The 21,256-nt window shown below is 36.1% G+C and overlaps 1 protein-coding gene and 1 long non-coding RNA gene across 2 annotated transcripts in view; both read left to right on the top strand.

The window, feature by feature from the left end:
• LOC128046960 (uncharacterized) overlaps positions 1-16,761 on the top strand; it is a 63,876-nt gene extending 47,115 nt beyond the window's left edge. Inside the window, exon 3 of the long non-coding RNA XR_008199278.1 lies at positions 16,707-16,761. This is a non-coding gene — a long non-coding RNA (uncharacterized LOC128046960). The remainder of the gene's footprint in view (positions 1-16,706) is intronic.
• Positions 3,361-3,777, top strand: LOC128046959 (40S ribosomal protein S15a-like). The gene has a single exon (XM_052639148.1). The coding sequence runs from the start codon at positions 3,385-3,387 to the stop codon at positions 3,775-3,777; it is 393 nt and encodes a 130-aa protein (XP_052495108.1). The 5' UTR covers positions 3,361-3,384.
• Positions 16,762-21,256: the final 4,495 nt, after the last annotated feature.

Genomic DNA, 21,256 nt, shown 5'->3' with positions numbered 1-21,256 from the left:
CTTATATATTTAGGATATTAACCCCTTATCAGATATGTGTTTTTCAAATATTTTCTCCTGTTTTGTAGGTTAGTTGCCTTTTCATTTTGTTGATGGTTTTCTTTGCCCTGCAGAAATTTTTGTTGTTATTTTGTTTTTAAGTTTGATGTAGTCCCACTTGTTTATTTTTGCTTTTGTTGTCAAATCCAAAAAGTCATGGCCAAGATCAATTTCAAAGGATTTACTCTCTGTGTTTCCTTCCAGAAATTTTATGGTTTCAGGTCTTATGTTCAAGTCTTTAGTCTATTTTGAGTTAATTTTTGTGTTCTGTTTAAGATAGTGGTCCAGTTTCATTCTTTTTTTTAATATTAGTTAAGCACTTACTATTTTTAATAAATATTTATTCATTTATTTAATTTGGCTGTTCCAGGTCTCAGTTGTGGCACACAGGATCTTCAGTCTTTATTGCAGTATGTAGGATCTTTAGTTGCGGCATGCGGGATCTTTTAGTTGCAGCATGTGGGATCTAATTCCCTTACCACATGTTAAACCCAGGCCTCCTGCATTGGTAGCATGGAGTCTTAGCCACTGAACCAGCAGGGAAGTCCCCAGTTTCATTCTTTGGCATGTGGTTGTCCAGCTTTCCCAACACCATTTATTGAAGAAATTATCCTTTCCCCAGTTTATACTCTTGGCTCCTTTCTCATAAATTAATTGACTATGTATATATGGGTTTATTTCTGGGCTTTCTATTCTGGGCTTTCCATTCTATTTCTGGGCTTTCTAATATAAAAGATCTATGTATCTGTTTTCATGCCAATACTATACTGCTTTGATTATTATAGCTTTGTGATGTCATTTAAAAATCTGTCTCCAGTTTCATTCTTCTGTCTCAAGATAGCTTTGGCTATTCAGAATCTTTTGCAGTTTCATACAAATTTTAGAATTTTTTTCCTATTCCTGTGAAAAATGCCTTTAGAAATTTGTCAGTAATTACATTGCCTTTATAGATTGCTTTGGGTAGTATGGACATGTAACAATATTAATTCTTCCAATCCATGAAAGGTGAATATCTTTACATTTAATTTTGAATTCTTCATTTTCTTTTATCAATATCTTATAGTTTATGGTGTACAGATCTTTCACCTGCTGATCAAATTTATCCCTAGATATTGTATTCTTTTTGATGAAATTATAAATGAGATTGTTTGTAGGATACAGTTGACACAGTTGATTCTTGTTTTTTTTCTTTCTTTTTAATTAAAGAATTTAGTTCATTTACATTTAAAATTATTGACAGTTATGGACATCCTATTCCCATTTTGTTGTTTGTTTTCTACCTCTTTTGTAACTCCTTTATTCTTCTCTCTCTTTCTTTGTGAGTTCATAATTTTCTATAGTACATAAATACATTCTTTTCTCTATCTTTTCTGTATTTACTATAGGTTTTTGCTTTGTGGTTATCATGAAGTGTACATAAGATATTGCATATATATAACAGTCTGTTTTAAGCTAATAATAACTTTGAACACATACTAAAGCTGTACATTTTACTCTTTATCCCTACCTTTTATGTTTTTGATGTCACAATTTATATCTTTTTACTTGTGTATCCATTAACAAATTATCAAAGTAATAGTTAAATTTAAAGAAAATATATGTTTGGTTTTTTATAAAAAACAAATAAATAAATAAATATAAATCCGCTTATAGTAGATTTATAAGTGATTTACCTACTATTGCAACATTAAAGTATTCTGAATTTAAGTTTTTATATACTTTTATCAGTGAGAGTTATACTTTCATATTTTCCTGCATCTAATTAATGTCCTTTCTTTTTAGTTGGGAGAACTTTCTTTAATATTTTCCTTCTTGCATAGTTGGTCTAGTAATGATGAACTCCTTTAGCTTTAGCTTATTTGGAAAATTCCTTCTCTCCTTCAATTCTGATGGACAACTTTTTTGGGTAGAGTATTTGTTGGAAATTTTTACTTCGTTCAGCATTTTGAGTATATTATGCCTCTCCCTCTGGCCTGAAAATGTTCTGCTGAAAAATCTGCTGACAGTCTTATAGAGGTTCCCTTGTGTGTAACAAGTTTTTTTTTTTTTCTTGATGCTTTTAAGATTCTTTCCTTGTATTTAACTTCTAACAGTTTAAATATAATGTGTCACAGTGTGGCTCACTTTCGATTCTTCTTATTTGAACTCTCTGAGCTTTCTAGATCTAGATATCTGTTTCTTTCCATGGGTTAAGGAAATTTTCATTTATTATTTCTTTGAATAAGCTTTCTGCCCCCTTTTCTCTATCTCCTCCTCCTGAGACCCCTACAATATATATATTGGGCTGCTTGCTCCTTTTCCATAATTTCCTTAATCTATCTTTACTCTTTTCATTCCTTTTTTTCTTTTTCCTCTTCTTATTGGATGAATTCCACCACCTTATCTTCAGGTTCACTGATTCTTTCTTATGCTTGATCTAGTATACTGATGAGCTCCTCAATTTAAAATTTTCAGTTCAGTTATTGTATTCTTCATCTTTGTAGGGTTTTTTTTTTTAGTACTTTCTTATATTTTTATCTCTGCTGACATTCTTACTTTATTGATGTATTATTCTTCTGACAATAGTGAGAATCTTTATGACCATTATTTTGAACTCTTTATCAGCTAAATTACTTACCTGTCTCATTAACATCTGCTTCTGGAGTTTTATTTTGTTCTTTAGATTGGAAAATATTCTTATGTTTCTTCATTTTGCTTGACCCTCTGTGTCCATCTTGCCTATTTCCCAAACATGAGAAATGTTTTCATCAGTTTCAAGTGTGATGGAATGAGATCATATGGCCAGAGAAGATGACAATTGTACCAATATATGCTATGAGATAAAGAATATAATTTCTAGCAAGTAGGTAGGGACATACCAAGTGACCTACTGACTTAGACACAAGCACATACCTCACCAGAACAGTGCTGCTCAAGTCAGAACCTGGTTAATTAGAGGCTATCTCTAAAAAGGTAACAATATTAATGGAAATTTGGTGTCTTGGTGCTAGTTCACTGATCTGAGAAAGATTATATATACAAATTTGTCTTAACTGGAGTAGAAATATACAGAAAAAACCTGAGTAGCAGAAGCATTAAAAGATAAGACATAGCTTGCCCCGTCTCAGTTACTGTAGCTGGTAATCATGTTCTGGGGATGTCATTGTGATTTTTATCTATAAAGCAGTGAAAATTACATTGTGGTTAATGAACAGTCATGAAAACACTGAAAAACCAAAGGACATAAGTTTTCTTAGACTCAAACCTTTGGAGTGTCCTCCTAAGTCATCATTGTGGTCATCATTATTTTAGGTCATATCTTTAAAGATAGAAAAGCTCTTTCCACCATCTTTCCATGCCACCAGAATGGTGCACATGAATGTCCTGGCTGATGCTCTCAAGAGTATCAACAATGCCAAAAAGAGAGGCAAATGCCAGGTCCTTATTAGGCCATGCTCCAAAGTCATCGTCAGGTTTCTAACAGTGATGATGAAGCATGGTTACATTGGCGAATTTGAAATCATTGATGATCACAGGGCTGGGAAAATTGTTGTGAACGTCACAGGCAGGCTGAATAAGTGTGGAGTGATCAGCCCCAGATTTGATGTGCAACTCAAAGATCTAGAAAAATGGCAGAATAACCTGCTCCCATCCCGTCAGTTTGGTTTCATTTTACTGACAACCTCAGCTGGCATCATGGATCATGAAGAAGCAAGACAAAAACATACAGGAGGGAAAATCCTTGGATTCTTTTTCTAGGGATGTAATACATACAAATAAAATGCCTTAGAGGACTGTAATGCTCCCTTAAAAATAAAAATAAAGATAGAATAGCAACAATAACAAGCCCACAGAGAGTGTTAGACCAAGGAAGTGGGAATAGGATGGCATATCAACCCTTAGCTGGCTAGTAGGGACTGGATTGGGCTTCCCCAGTGGCTCAGTGGTAGAAAATCCACATGCAAGGCAAGATTTGCAGGAGATGGAGGTTCAATCCCTGGGCCAGGAAGATCCCCTAGAGGAGGTCATGGCAACCCACTACAGTATTCTTGCCTGGAGAATCCCATAAACAGAGGAGCCTGGTGGGTTACAGTCCATAGTGTTGTGAAGAGTCAGATATGACTTAAGTGACTTAGAATGCATGCATGCAGGGACTGGACAAGAAGTTTTGAAATCTTGTTGCTTGATTGTAGACATGAAGAAGAGATTCAGGTCTACCTTCAGTTTCAGCTTTGACATGTAAAGAGCATGGAAGTCACCACTTCCCTTTTCAGAACAAGAAAAAAACTCAGATTCTAAGATTCATTGACTTCATTCTCAGAAAACTAAGATTCATTGACTTTCATTAGACTCATCAGAGAAAGAACGTCAGAGGGCAAACTGCCACTCTGAAATCTGGAGAGACAGGTGAATATAAAGAATCCCAAATACCAATTCACTAGGAACAGAAGCTGTGTACTCATTGGAAGATTAAATTTTTAATTTTAATGAATTGCTAGAGGCTGGGTGTGGACCAATTTGAGAGTTGAAAAATCTTGGTAGTCCAGTCTTAGTGGCTTCCCTCAGAGTTGCCTGAGGTTTTACTCTAGGATCCCTCCCCTGAGGTTCATATGATGAAGACTGTATAAGCAGAAAAATTATATAGTTGTATTAATAAAAAAAACACTTGACAAAATCAAGATTGAATAATTCATTTAAAAAATACTCAGCAAACTAGCAATAGACAGGAATTTTCTCAACTTCGTAATAATGAGCATCTACCAAAAACCTAAAACTAACATCATATTTAATGGTGAGAAGTAAGATGCTTTGCCAGGAAGTCAGGATTATACTAGAAGTCCTAGGTGGTTCAGTAAGACAAAGAAACAAATTAAAAGTATACATATTAAGAAGGAAGAAATGAAACAATCTTTTGTTCACAGGTGACATGATCTTCTCTATAGAAAAATTTTCAAAAGTCCTGGAACTATAGCTGATTAGAGCAAGTTTGCAAGATGCTAGTTAGTTTGCAAGAATCAGTTGTTTTCTTCTATGCCAGCAATGAACAACTGGATTTTGAAATTGAAAACCCAATACAATTAATGATAGCACCCCCAAAACAAAACTTAAATATAAATCTAAGAAAATATGTATAGGATCTCTATGTGAAAAGTATAAAATTCTAATGAAAGAAATCAAAGAAGATCTTAAGAAGTATAAAGATAGTCATAGATTGGAAGACTCAATATTGTTGATACATTGTTTTTCTCAACCCAATCTATATATTTGTTGTAACCATATCAAAATTCCATCATGCTGTTTTGTGGATATCAATGAAACCATTCTAAAGTCTACGTGGATAAGCAAAAGGTTGAGAATAGCTAACACAATACAAAACAACAAAGTCAGAGGACTGACACTACCCAACTTTAAGACTTATTACAAAGCTTAAAAGTTAAGTCAGATGAAAGAACAGATACATAAATTAGACCCACACAGAGGCAGTCAACTGATCTTTGGCAAAAGAGTAAAGGCAATTCAATGGAGAAAGGATGATCTTTTCAAGAAAATGTCCTGAAACAATTCAACATCCATAAGCAAAAATAAATAAATCTAGACACAAACCTTATACCTTTAACAAAAAAATACTAAAAATGTATTTAGATCTAAATATAAATCACAATATTATAGAACTTTTAGAAGAAAACAGAGGGAAATCTCAGACTTTGGGCTTGATGATGAGTTTTTAGATACAATATAAAAACCACAATATGAAATAAAATGTTGTCTTTATTGAAATTTAAAACTTCTGCTCTGTGAAAGACACTTTTAAGAGAATCAAAAGACAAACCACAGAAAGGAGAAAATATTTGTAAAATACATATCTGATAAAGGACTTGTTTCCAAAATATACAAAGAACTCTTAAAACTCAACAATAAGAACACAAACAACCCACTTAAGAAATGGGCAAAGGATCTGAAAAAACAACACACCAAAGACATACAAATGGCAAGTATTTATAAAAAGATATTCAACATCATGTGTGATTAGGGAACTTCAAATTAAAATGACAATGAAATACCACTACATACATATTAGAAGTTAAAATTTAAACAGATAATACCAAATACTGACAATATTTAGAATGCAGAGCAAAAGGAACTCTCATCTCTTCCTGTTGGGAATAGAAAATGGTACAGTTGCTTTGAAAGAGTTTGGCAGTTTCATGCAATGCCATAAGTAGTCTCATAATCCAGTTCAGCAGTCACACTCCTAGGTATTTACCTAGGTTACACCCAGTTGAGTTAAAAACTTACAAACCTGCACACTTATGTTAATAGCAGCCTATTCATAATCACCAAAACTGGAAGAAATCCTTCAAATAGGTGAATGGCTGAACTGGAGTACATTTGTACAATGGAATACTATTCAGGAATATTATTCAGCAATAAAACAAAATGAGCTACCAAGTAGCAAAAATACAGACTGTATAATCAATTATATAACATTCTATAAAAGACAAAACTGTAGAGGAAATAAAAGAGCAGTAGTTGTCAAGGGTTCTGGGATAAGATCAGGCACAAGGGAGTTTTAGGCGCAAAACTTTTCTGTATGTAATCGTGACACATGAACATGCACTTGTCAAAGTCTGTGGAACTTTATAGCACAAAGAGTGAACATCAATGTATACAATATTTAAAACAATCATTTAGGAGGTTTGGGGATACCAGGGAGGAATTTAGACTATGACAAGAATATCTGAAATACATAAAACAACCTCTCTGCAGGTGTTGAGGGGAAAGGGGCTGATCTAAGTAACTATGGTAATAAGTGGAGACTGTAAGAGTAAAGGCAAAAGGAGCCCCACATGAAGAACTGTATTCTAGTTGATGGTAAAGAACCCACCTGCCAGTGAAGGAGATTTAAGAGACATGGGTTCAATCCCTGGGTCAGGAAGATCCCCTGAAGGAGGACATGGCAACCCACTCTGGCACTCTTGCCTGGAGAACCCCATGGACAGCAGAGCCTGGCAGGCTATAGTCCACAGGGTCGCATAGGGTCAGACTGGACTAAAGTGACTTAGCACAGCACGGCACTAGTTGATAAAGCTGTTACCTACTGGGTTATAAGTCAGTAATTCTGCTGCTATCCAAGTATACTGGAATTGAACAATTGAGTAGATGGATAGCAGACTGTTGGGATACAGCGTTGGTCTATAGAGACAAAAATTGCACTTCATTTTACTATAATCCCTTTTAAAAATCACTGTACATATAAATTTAGTAATATATCCATTATTTGTAAATATTGTTCTACATAGTTCTGATGAAATGAAATTATTCCATCTTTTTTTCAGCATTAACATCCTCCAAAAGATATTTAACTTCAAAATGCTTCACTTGGGGGTGTTTATGTGTGTTTATGTGTATACACGCCTGTGTATGTATGTGCACGTGTGTGGTTTAATTTATAATTCTTTCATTCTGAATATATTAGGTAATAGAAATTTTGAAATATGAGATAATAGAAGATGAGGTGTTGTCCTATTTTGAAAAGCTGAGAAAGTATCTTCAGTTCAGTTCAGTTCATTCACAATCATGTCCAGCTCTTTGCAACCCCATGGACTTCAGCACACCAGGCTTCTCTGTCCGTCACCAACTCCTGGAGCTTGCTCAAACTCGTGTCCATTGAGTCAGTGATGCCATCCAACCATCTTATCCTCTGTCATCCCCTTCTCCTCCTGCCTTCAATCTTTCCCAGCATCAGGGTCTTTTCCAGTGAGTCACTCCTTCACATCAGGTGGCCAAAGTATTGGAGCTTCAGCTTCAGCATCAGTCTTCCAATGAATAATCAGGACCAATTTTGTTTAGGAATTGACTGATTGGATCTCCTTGCAGTCCAAGGGACTTTCAAGAGTCTTCTCCAAAACCAGAGTTCAAATGCATCAATTCTTGGGCACTCAGCTTTCTTTATGGTCCAACTCTCACATTCATGCATGACCACTGAAAAAACCATACCTTTGACTAGATGAACCTTTGTTGGCAAAGTAATGTCTCTACTTTTTAATATGCAGTCTAGGTTGGTCATAGCTTAAGAAAATATCTTAAGATTCATTTTGAGACCATTAGAATTATTTTAAATCTAATGATAGATTTTAAATTGTTATTCAAGTGTGAAATGAGTATTTCTCAAAAGAAACCATTGGAATATGCACATCTGAAGCAATAACATACCCACAAGTTAAAATATTTTTTCCTTAACTTTGCTCAGACTTTTTAATGAAAAAAAAATAATGCCTTTATTCATAAAAAATGTGTCATGCTTTCTACAGTTCTACATAAGTATATTTTACTGTAAATTCTGGGTGCATTCTATTCTTTAACCAATTTTAAATAAGACTGTTTATCACAACTATCCACATTAACTCAATTTACGGTGAGTTCAAATGTTTTCTAATGTTTTCCAAAATGTTCATTCCAGTTATAGACTCCTTGTGGCACTGAGGTTTTCTGCATTACAATTTGTAGCAAATAGATCATTCAACACCAACAATAGAATGAGACATCCTCTCCTGGTAATTAAAATAATCTCAGTATTGAGGGTCATTACATTACATTTTGTTTGCTTTTATGTTATATTTTTAATGCTATCATTTTTAGCAGTCTCAGACTACATGCACAATCAAAACTTAACACTGCATCTATATGATTACCAAATGTGTTATGACTAATGAAATTCTTTCACAAGGGTCTATACCAACCAAGGTCTGACTTGCCACGTGAAAAACATGTTTTGTTTAGTTTTTTTTTTACACCAGAATTAAACATTATTAGTTTGTTAATATTAACTGTTGGCATTTAATATTGAAGAATTTGTTATGATTTAGTAATGAAGAATACTTCATACCCCCTTTAGTCCTCTTCTTGTATTGTCAAGGCTAGAAGGCCTAGGAGGGAGCTTCCTATACTTCCTTCCTAGATGCTCTTGCCTAGGTTTTGAATTTGTTCAGTGTTGCACCAATGACATATACTCTAACAAGGCAGGAGAAACAAAAGACATATTCTTTCTCCTATGACAGTAGGTGGGAGTATAGATTTCCTAGACATGAGTTTTTGCAGAAGATTCTGCTTTCTAACACCATCCACCTTCCTGGATGCTAGGAAGGAGTTCTGAAAGCTTCAGCAGACTTCTGCAGATTGCTGACTCTGGATGTCTGCAACTATATCTCTCTGTAGTGCTAAATCTAAAATGAGGGACTTTTGCTACTTCAGGCTTGCAAAAGTTTTGTAAGCATCTGATTCTAACCAGGGGTAGTTTTTTTCTTATTAAACTTTAGCATAAATGAAATGGGAAAAAGTACTGAGTAACATTTAGCTTCAGAGAAGTAGACCATCTAGAATGGCAGATTGTGCTAAAGTAGACAGAAGTTAGCAGAAAGGTAGAGTTTAAAGTTGAGAAAGCTCAGGAAAAGTTAGGATAATGAGCAAGGTCAGTCAACACTGGTCTTTGTTAGAGGTGGTTAGTTCTCCATCCATTTTATACCGCTTGCAGTATGTAAGTAGCTCGCGACTATAGAAAATAAATGCCAACTTTATTCCATGAATGAAAAAAATGCTTAATTATCCTCCTACTTCCATTAGTTCCCAGTGTTCCACTCAACAGGCCAATCACATCTCCCTATCCATCTAGTTAACGTTTGTCACTTAGTAGACAAGTCACTTAACCTGAAAATAATTCCCACTCTCTAACCAAGGAATTGTGGTTATTAAGTGATTTCTGATATATAAATGTATCCAGCAGAAAGCAGAAGCAAGGATATTTTCTCAGGAAAGCTAAGCAAATAAGCTATGTTAGTTAGCCTGAGTAATGAATGCTGGCTTCTGTTGAGTATTCTATTGGTGTGTGGAACTAGGTAATCCATATCTGACTCTTGTTACCAGTTACCATGCAGGAGGCAAACATTTGAATAGTTTTAGCACCCAGTACTAAAATATCAACTTTTTACTTGCAACTAAATTTGACATGCAATCTTGTTCACTTTATTCTTGCTTTTGTGCTCTCATGTTATTTATTTATTTTAAAAATATTGGACTAAGGCAAAATCAGTATGTTTCAACCTATCTCTCTAGCTGAATGGACCCATAAAACCTTTACATAATACCTGGAGCAGCTATTTGAAGATTCTGAAAGTAAAAAACAGCAGACAGATTGAAGAAGACCATCATTTGAAATACTACAGATCCAGTAATGGGTTTAACATTTTTTGACTCCAGTATCCTCCAGCCTGGACTCAAGCCAGCCTGAAACCCAGAAGTGGATATTGACACTTCAGTATCAATATTGAATTGATACTGACTTCTGTCAAAGAGAGAGCTACTGGAGAAGTCCTCTAGTTCTGACCTGATATGAGAAAGGGATCTCTGAGTTCTTAGAAAAAGTGGAGAAAATCTCTTACTTTTTTCTTTCTTTTTGTCTTATTTTTTGGTTTTCTTGCATCCCAGCTCCATGGCTGTGGCTATAGGACAGCAGCACCAAAGACATGCAGGTGACTTAAATTCTGTAGGATGGGACTATTTCTCTCCAATCAGAGGACCTGTAATTTCAAAAGAGTGGGGTGAACTCTGGTTGCTCTTTTATTCCCTGTTCTCCTTCCTCTTAGTTGAAACATAGATATAGCTGTGGACTGTGTGCAGCAGAATAGGGTAGATAAAACACTGGATTTCTGTCCAGAGGACTGAAAGGAGAGCCATAGGGACCAAAAAGTAACAGATGATGAAAAAGGAAGCACTCGGTTAAGTGACTTCTGTAAATTTGCTTGCGAGCTCCTGGGCTCACTCCCAAGTTGCACATACATGGATCTGATCTTAAATAACAAGTGAACAGTTGTTCAGTTAAGAACTAAATGAAGAGAGAGACCACTGCCCAGGTCCCAGACTGGCCACTGGGTGGCATACATTCTGGATAGATCTAAATGGCTTTACAAAGGATTTAAAAATGGAACTGACATCAAAATCACCATCCACGGAAATCTACTTGGACCTTGCAACATGAATGCAATTGATCAAATGCCTAAAATGTTAACATTCTCCATAGAACTTAATTAAGACTCAGAGTTTTATGATATAATTTTCAAAATGTTCAGGATACACTCCAAAATTATTCAGCATATGAAGAAACAAGAAAATCTCAACTCAGGTGGGAAAACAATAAATGCCAGTGCTGGGATGACACAGATATTGGAGCTAACTGACAGACTTTTTAAGGCAGAGATTATTTTTTTTAATGGTCCAGAAAGTAAGAACAAATTAGAATGAATGAACAAGTTAGAATGAATGGGAAGATAGAAACTCTCAGAAAATAAGTAGAAGATATAAAAGAAAACCAATGGGAAATTTTAGAATTAAAAGTATAATAATTAAAACTCACTGGATGAACTCAAGTCAAGTGGAGATGACAGAGGATCAAGACAATGAGCTTGAAGGTAGAAAAACAAATTATCCAGGTTGAACAAAGGGAAAAAATTGAAAAGAAAAAATTTGCAGACCCTCAAAGACATGAGTGACAATAGAGAATAGTCTAACATTTATGTCACTGAAGAACCAGAAAGAGGGGAGAAAAATGCAGTACAAAGAAAAAGTTTCTGAAGAAAATGTATTTGAGGAAAACTTTGCATATTTGGTGAAAAACATAAACATACAAATTCAAAAAGCTAAGCAAATAAACCCCCAAATCATAATCAACATAATCAAATTTCTATAAATTAAAGACCAAAAAAAATCTTTAAAATAGCCAGAGACAAATAGTTTGTCATAAAAAAACAAACAACGATTTTAATAACTATATTTCTCATCAGAAACCACAAATAAAATGGCACAACAAATTTCAAGTACTGAAAGGAAAAAAAAAAAACACCTCAAATCCAGAATTTTATATGCAACAAAAATATCTTTTGGAAACAGACATGAAGTAAAACATCTCTGCTGAGAGAAAACTAAGAAATTTTCTTCCCAGCAGACCTACACTAAAAGAATTCCTAAATATAGCTAAGAAAGAAGGAAAATAATACTACAAGGAAACTTGAAAGTTTGGGAATGAGCAACAAAAGTGGTAAATATCTGGATGCTTCCAATAGGCAATTTCCCTCCCTTTGAATTTATTAAAGTATGATTGAGAGCAAAAATTTTAACATTGTCTGATGGAGCTTTCAATGTAGGTGGACATAATACGTAAGATGACTACAACACAAAGGGAGGAGGGAGAAGTCTATAATACTGTTTCTATTTTCTACTTGATGTGGTAAAATACTGATTTAAGTAGATTGTAGAAAATTAAGCATGTATACTATAATTCCTAGATTAGCCTATAAAAAGTTCAAGGCAATGGCACACCACTCCAGTACTCTTGCCTGGAAAATCCCATGGATAGAGGAGCCTAGTAGGCTGCAGTCCATGGGGTTGCTAAGAGTCGGACATGACTGCGCAACTTCACATTCACTTTTCACTTTCATGCATTGGAGAAGGAAATGGCAACCCACTCCAGTGTTCTTGCCTGGAGAATCCCGGGGATGGGGGAGCCTGGTAGGCTGCCATCTATGGGGTCGCACAGAGTCAGACTGAAGCGACTTAGCAGCAGCAGCAGCAGAGATATAGTAGAAAACATAAGTAAAATTTAATATAAAAAGAATATTCACATAATCCAAAAGAAAGTAAACAGAAGAAACAATAATTTGAGAAGAAAACAAAGAGATAACAAACAAATAATAAAATGACAGGTCTAAATCCAAAAACACCATCATTATACTAAATGTAAATGGTCTGAACACACAAAAGAGATTGTCAAAGTGGATAAAAATATATGACTCAACAATACACTGTCTAGAAGAAACTCAATTCAAATATAATTATATAGATAAGTTAAAGTAAAAATATGGAAATTATATAATATGCAAACAACCCCATCCTTAATGAGAAAATACTGTATCTAGTAAACAATATTCTTCTAAATGTCTAGGGATAAGAAGATGGAAATGGCAGGAACTCTAGATATTAAATGGTTGGTGAGGCCAACACTGGAAGCTGGGATCCCATAAAATTATGAATCATCCCCTTTTACTCTCAATATATGGTCATGTGAGGCTGGAAGCTGGCTGATGTAGATGGTTTAGCCATGGTCTCCCAAAAGGGTAAACCAGTATGGACTTTTTCCAACCACCTGATATTTCCAAAAAACATCCTCCTTGAAAATTAAGCATCCCTTTTTTCAACATTAAAAAACTAGTACATATATCCATGGAAAAAAAATGCTGCTACACCCAGATCACTTTATCCTAGCCAGCCAAGAGTCTATTGTTTGCTTGCCAAAAGCATTTCATTTTAATATAGTCTCCCTCTGCAGAGGGGACCTCTTTCCTGAAGTTTGTGCCATGCTTTGACTTCATTCCCTTTAGTATTTTTTTACCCTAGTATTTACATCTCTATCTTCCAAGGAGAAAGGCTACTTTCACTTAATGAGAGAGGATGGTATCCTCTTCTATCCTTTTCCTTTTCCTCCTCAAAAGGTCTTAATGCGATTCTTACCTGGTTCAAGATATTAGAAATGATAGACTGTTTTGCCAAAAGTTTTACTTTCATCTTAGGTTCAAAGGATTTGTTTAAGAAAAGAAACCACCTGTCATACACAATTAACAATTTCAATATTTATTAAAGGATTAATTGACTTGATTTCATTAAGTCATTAAAAGAAAATATACAGTCATTAAAAGAAAAGAAATAAAAACAAAAGAAAAAAGTAACAGTACACCTACATCACCAAATTGAGCTGACCAACATCCAGACTAAACCGTGCTGAGAAGTCCCTTCTTAACAGCAATCTGGAGTCCCTATTGGGGTGAGACCTCAAATTGCAGTTTTGGGGGCTCCCACTTATAATCTCAGGCCACAAACTGATTCTCATCATCAGTTTGTGTACAAAAATGTGGCTCTGTTTTGTTCTTTTAATTTTATAATGCTGTTTGTTTCACCTTGTGAATCATAGGATTTCTTTAGACCCCTGAGGTTTGGTCAGACCCTCAGGGCTTTAGAATTCCAAGACCCACTCCCTTTCTTATCTGAAGTGCCACCTGACTTGCTGTGCTTACAGGAAGGTCAGAGGTCTACTCTCCTGCTTCTGAAACCTGAACAAACTTCCTCCATTTTAATTTCCTAACAGTCAGCCTCAGGATTGTTTAGGCTGAAGAGCACAGGAATAAGGCAGAATTACATAAGCAGCTTTCTTAATTTTATATAACAATTCCAAATAGTCAAAAGAAACAGAATAATCAAGGAGACAAGTAAAGGATTAAACAAAGCAGAAAACAATTTTTGAGCAGTAGGGGATTTAGTAAAGAAAAAGCCCCACCATGAATGAGAAGTATGTTTTTATACATCAGCTCCTGCAATAGTAGTAACAACAGAATGTTCTATCAAGGTAGCATTGCATTTATCTATGAAATTTTGTAAATCTTTGATTCCTTGCAAAACCTTACATAAGGGTTCTAAGGGGAAGCTAATATGGGATTAGAGAGAGTAAGGAGTAACATTTGTGTCCACAATACCTGAGTTCTCCTGGGGGGGAAAGTAATAGGTGGTCCCCTTCCAATATAAGATCAACATGTGTTAGGCATCCGAATGTCATTGGTTACAATACATACAAATTGAGGGGGGCTATTTTTAAAAAACATAGGATTTAAGAAAGATAATCCTCTCACAATAGTTAATGGAGTTCTCCAATAAGTAGGATTCCCAAATGCAAGAAGTTGGTCCACATAGCAGTCCCTTGGTAGCCTTAACTCAATCTATCAGTTAGTGGGTGTGGTTATCAAAGTCCAAATAATTACCAATGAAATGAGGGAACAATATTCTTCTCTAAATACAATAGGTAACACATGAAATTGGCACATGATACTTGTGTTAACTACACTATAATGATAATGTTCCTCGGCACAAGGTGTCAGGGCACTTTGTAAGCCATTAGGGATGATTGTTAGAAATCTATTCTCTAAATAATTTTTCCATTTGTACACATTCAGTTCAGTTCAGTCGCTCAATCATCTCCAACTCTTTGCGACCCCATGAATCACAGCATGCCAGGCCTCCCTGTCCATCACCCTCCCAGAGTTCACTCAGACTCACGTCCATTGAGTCAGTGATGCCATCCAGCCATCTCATCCTCTGTCGTCCCCTTCTCCTCCTGCCCCCAACCCATCCCAGCATCAGAGTCTTTTCCAATGAGTCAACTCTTTGCATGAGGTGGCCAAAGTACTGGAGTTTCAGCTTTAGCATCATTCCTTCCAAAGAAATCTCAGGGCTGATCTCCTTCAGAATGGACTGGTTGGATCTCCTTGCAGTCCAAGGGACTCTCAAGAGTTTTCGCCAACACCACAGTTCAAAAGCATCAATACTTCGGTGCTCAGCCTTTGTCACAGTCCAAATCTCACATCCATACGTGACCACAGGAAAAACCATAGCCTTGACTAGATGGACCTTAGTTGGCAAAGTAATGTCTCTTCTTTTGAATATGCTATCTAGGTTGCTCATAACTTTTCTTCCAAGGAGTAAGTGACTTTTAATTTCATTACACATTAGTAGACATTAAAAATGCCTTGGGCCTTATCCTTTTGAGCAAGGTCATATAATACCTGCATAAACAGTCCAATCAAATATGTCAGTTAAGGATTTAGTTTGGTGTAGCTGAAATATTACTGAGGCATTAAACAATTGCAGAAAGTTTTTATCATACGTTAAGCTAAGTTCATGTGCTTTAAGTGTTGTAGGCATTCACTTGCATTAATGGTCAAGGCTTGAACCATATCTCTACCAGTGCTGTGTAATCTATCAAACAGATAAATTCTGTCCAAACAATGTCAAAGTTAACAAAGAACAGGCCTTGTTTGCCGGGCAGGTGAAGTTATCCTGAGTTCAGGTCTGACTCATATTTCTCCAGCTGAAGATTACCCAGTAGCTTTCTTCATGTTTTCCTTTTACTGTAACATATCCTTGAGGTTGAGGTATGAACGACAATCCACATTACAGTCAGGCTTCCAAGAATAGTCTATTTATGAAAATGTTGTTGTTGTTCAGTCACTAAGTCATGTTCAACTGTTTGTGAGCCCAAGGACTGCCACACACCAGGCTTCCCTGTCCTTCATTATCTCCTGGAGCGTGCTCAAACTCCTGTCCATTGAGTCAGTAATGCCATCCAATCATCTCATCCTCTGACACCCTCTTCTCCTCCTGCCCTCAATCTTTCCCAGCATCAGGGTCTTTTCCAGTGAGTCAGTTCTTCACATCAGGTGGCCTAACTATTGGAGCTTCAGCTTCAGCATCAGTCCTTCCAATGGTTATTCAGGGTTTATTTCCTTTAGGATTGACTGGTTTGATCTCCTTGCTGTCCAAGGGACTCTCAAGAGTCTTCTCCAGCACCACAGTTGAAAAGCATCAATTCTTTAGGACTCAGCCTTCTTTATGGTTGAACTCTCACATCCAAACATGACTATTGGAAGAACCATAGCTTTGACTATGTGGACCTTTGTTGACAAAGTGATGTCTCTGCTTTTTAGTATATTGTCTAGGTTTGTCATAGCTTTCCTTCCAAGGAGCAAGCATCTTTTAATTTAATTTATGATAAAAACAATATGTTAATGGAACACATTTCCATCTTTACTGTCTAGGAATCATCACTAATATGGTATTATCCTTCCCATGTGCAATCACACGAGCAAGTATAGGAGGACCATGAGGCTGCTTCATTCACCCAGACTCCAACTGCATGTATTTCATTTGTGTATCGAAATCCTCCATCATCTCTAACTGTTAATAAGGTAAGAGGTTCTCTTTTTGTACTTTGCCAATTACACACAGAACAATCAGCAATTGGGTGATTTGATCATGTTTATTATAAACAGATCACCCTTTCCCTCATTTTGTAATATTACTTGGATTTCTCCATGATAGTCTGGGTCTATAACTCTTCTACAAACACAAATTAAAGTGGAGGAAGTCTTGTTCAGGCTTCAGAAGCAGGAGAGCAGGCCTCTAACCTGCTTCTGACCTGCCTGGACACCGCTTGGATTCCATGCCTGCCTGCAAGCACAGCAAGTCAGGTGGCACTTTAGATAAGAAAGAGAGTGTGTCTTGGAATTCTTGAGCCCCTGAGAGTGTGGCCAAGCCCCTGGAGTCTAAAGAAATCCTATGACTTACCAAATGAAACAATCGGCATTGTAATAGTTAAAACAAAAACAAAACAGAGCTGCATTTTTGCATGCAAACTGATGATATCAGCTTGTGGCCTGAGATTATAAGTGGGTGCTCCCAAAACTACAGTTTGAAGTGTCACCCATGAGGTGAATGCACTGCTTGGGACCTTTTCCTAATTGGGACTCCAGATTGCTGTTAACAAGGGACTTCTCAGCACTGTTTAAGTCTGGATGTTGGTCAGCCCAATTTGGTGATGTATGTATATGCTGTTACTTTTCTCTAATTTCTTTCTTTTCTTTTAATGACTGTATGCTGAAATTAAGTCAATTAATCCTCTGTTAAATATTGAAATTGTTTATTGTTCGTGACAAGTGATTTCTTTTGTTAATGAATCTTTCAAACCTAAAACAAAAATTAAACTTTCAGCAAAACATAGGCATTTTAGGTAGTTTAGGATAGAAGATGTAGGTAAACAGCTATGTTTACCTTCTCCTACTCTCACAAGACAACCATTCCTGAAAGCATTAGAAATAAAACACAAAACAAGCCTCCTGAGGAGGAGAGATACCTCAGCAAGAATATTTTAGTTCTGACACTCTTTATAAGGTCCAGAAGCCTAGAGACACAAAGTTTAGGTTTGATGAGGATAAAAGAATGGGCAACTACTAAGAAACTGTGGTACTTAAAAAATGCTTTTGCTAGATATTTGGCCACCTGTTAGGAATTCTTAAGAGTTGAGCTTGAATGAAATTTTGTCAGAGATGCTGGTAGAAATTGTAGTGATGAAAAACTAACATCAAAACTAACAATAGCACCAAAAAAAAGCATTAGTATGGGCCACTCAACAATAGTTTTGCTAAAAGTGTTGGTCATTTAGATGTGGAAATTTTAACTACCTGCCACGTATAGCTATTTATACCAGAACTACCCTAATTAGGGGCTTCCCTGGTGGCTTAGATGGTAATGAATCGGCCTGCAATGCAGGAGAACTGAGTTTGATCCCCAGGTCGGGAAGATCTCCTGGAGAAGGGTATGGCCACCCACTCCAATCAGTGTTCTTGCCTGGAGAATCAGATGGACAGAGAAGTCTGGTGGGCTACCGTCCATGGAGTTGTAAAGAGTTGGACATGACTGAGCAACTAACACTTTCACTTTTCACTTTCACCCTTCAGGCTCTGTCATGTATTAAGATCCTGGTTTGAATTTTTGCAATTGTAGGGCTGCATATTTGGAAAGGAGTGAGAAAGAAAGTCATGAGCTGTACACATGGTCTCAAAGTTAGATTTCTTAAGAATCATTAATTCCTTGCTCAATCTCCCACTGACTTCCCATTGAACTCAAGAGAAAGCCTATATACTTTAAACTGGATTTCTCCCAAAGGAAACTGGTTTCACAGTCCTTTGAGGAGGTCCTTCTCAGTTGGAACCTTGTCTTTGTTTCTCCTGCTGTTCCCCTCAGCTAAAGGAATCTGATTTTCTTTTGCCACTCTCCAAATCTTATCCATTCTTCTTCTTTGAACAGTTGTTCTCTTCGACACTGGGTTACAATAATTTTTCTCTCATTTTTTAAAGCACTGATGTATACCTGCCAAAAGAAGAGGCACAGACTGTTCAAAGCTTATTACATATTGTCTGTGTATATCTTGGGTCTACAAGTGGATTTAAATCCTTAGAAGCCATGGAGTATTAGAACTCTGGCTTACATTTGTTTTCCTATTACTAAAGCAAAACAGTTGAAATTTATCTTCACAAAATTCAAAAGCAAATTTCATCTTACTTGTGAATATTTTCCAGGTCCATTAATCCAAGTTTTTTGTTTTTTTTTTTTTTTTGCATATGTACATTTATGCCATTGGCATTCTTATACCTTAATCAAAACATATGTTCCATGTACAGAGTAAAAGCAATGATTTTCTTGTTATACCATGGAAAGTTGAAATATGGCAGTACCATGGCTAATATTTGTTTTAAATGGAAATTACAAGTATAGATAAAGACCCTTGATGAATAGGTTTTTTATTATTAACAGATATTAATCCTCTCTTGGATTGATAATAAAATTTTCTGTATTCTTATAGGCATTTTGGTAGTGGTGGTTTAGTCACTATGTCATGTCCAACTCTTGTGACCCCATAGACTACAGTCAGGCTCCTCTGTCCACAAGATTCTCCAGGTAAGAATACTGGAGTGGGTTCTTGCCTGGAGAATCCTGTGGATGTGGCATTTTAGGTGACAGTTAAAATGCAGCATATTCATGCCTGACTTGCATCAGATTTCTGTTGTTACTTTGAGGTGTCCATTGGTTGCACTCAGATCCAGTTTTTTGTTTCAGGTGAACATTTGATTTTTTAATAAAAGTAGGTGCTTTAAATACAATGCTAATTGTAAAATATTAGACATTATAAACATCTTACATTTACATGTAAAGAGTAAAAATCCTGTTTCCCCTCACTGCTGTCCTCAGGGATAACTACTATGAACAGTTTTTAGTACAGGGGTTGGCAAACTACAACCTGTCACCTGGTTTGGTAAATAAATTTTACTGGAGGATAGCCACACCCATTCATTTATGTATCGTCTAGACATGAGTTTGAGTAGGCTCCAGGAGTTGGTAATGGACACGGAAGCCTGGCTTACTGCAGTTTATGGGGTTGCAAGGAGTGAGACACGACTAAGCAAGTGAACTGACTGACTGAAGGATGCTTTTCTTTTGCACTGCAACAATGGAACTGAGTAGTTGTGGTAGAGATTGTGTAACCAACAAAACCTAAAATATATACTCTCTGGCCCTTTATAGAAAGAGTTTACTGACTCTTAATTTAATGTAGCATGTATGCTTCCAGATTTTCTACATATGTACAAATGTACATGTGCTTTTTAAAATCATACTGATGTCACATGTATACAGAAATTACCCAAATGTAATTGTATAGCTTGATGAATTTTCTCAAAGTGAATATCCCCAAGTAATCAGAACTCAGTTCAGGAAGTAGAACATTACCAGCATCTCAAAAGCCTCTCTCATGCCCCTTTCCTACTGTCTCTTAAAGGTAACTGTTTCCTGCTTTCTAACCCTATAGGGTTATAATTTTTCTGTTTTTTTTTTTAAGTTATATAAAGTAGAGTATACATTGTTTTGGGGTCTGGCTTCTTTTGTTCTACATTATGTTTTAAGAACCAGCCATATTGTTGCATATGGCAACAGTGTTCATTCCCGTTATGTAAAGAATTTCACTAGGTAAATATGCCATCTTTTACTTATTCATTCTAAGTGAGTGGGCATTTGTGGCATTTTCAGTGTGGGGCTATTTTAAATGTTTAGAAATGAACATTTTAACATGTCTTTTGATGAGCATATGCAGGCATTTCTCACATGTGGTTTTTTTGAAACTGTTGAATATAGATCATATTCTGTAACAACTTTCCAAGTAGGGCTGACTTATTTTGTTATGACTGCATAGTATTTAACTGTATGATGTTCTATACCCTATTCTGTTGTTGGTCAACAAGTCATGTGGCAGAGACTGGTGTATGTTTCCTGAGATCCATTCTCCCTTTCTTCTATGTAATAGTGCCTCCACATTTTTAGCTAGATACATGGCTGCCCAGAATGCAGTCTGTATTTTCCAATCTCCCTTTCAGCTAGGCATTGCCATATGACTAAGTTCTGGACAATAGACTGTAGGTAGAGTATCAAATAGCAGATTCTAAGATTCTTCCCAAGAAACAGAATGACTACTCCCTCTGCCTTTTTACTTCCTTTTCTCATTCTGCTGCCTATAAGCACATGTTTGTATCTTGAGGTTAAGGCCCACAGAGTGGAACCACAAGACATAGGGAATCTGGGCCCTGATTGATCAAGTTTTATACCTACCCTAGAAATTAATATCCATTTTATTTGAGCTAAAATTTTCCCCCACCACTCATAAATGAAATGAATTATGATTAATACAAGTTAGCTTCCAAATTTTATCACACAATGTGGCAGAGAGCATCTTTCTATACATCTTTATATTTTTTAAATT

The sequence above is a fragment of the Budorcas taxicolor genome, chromosome 4, assembly GCF_023091745.1.
Source record: "Budorcas taxicolor isolate Tak-1 chromosome 4, Takin1.1, whole genome shotgun sequence".
In the NCBI taxonomy this organism is placed as follows: Eukaryota; Metazoa; Chordata; class Mammalia; order Artiodactyla; family Bovidae; genus Budorcas; species Budorcas taxicolor.
Note: the sequence above shows the minus strand (reverse complement) of the source record. Positions and strands in the feature narration are given on the sequence as shown.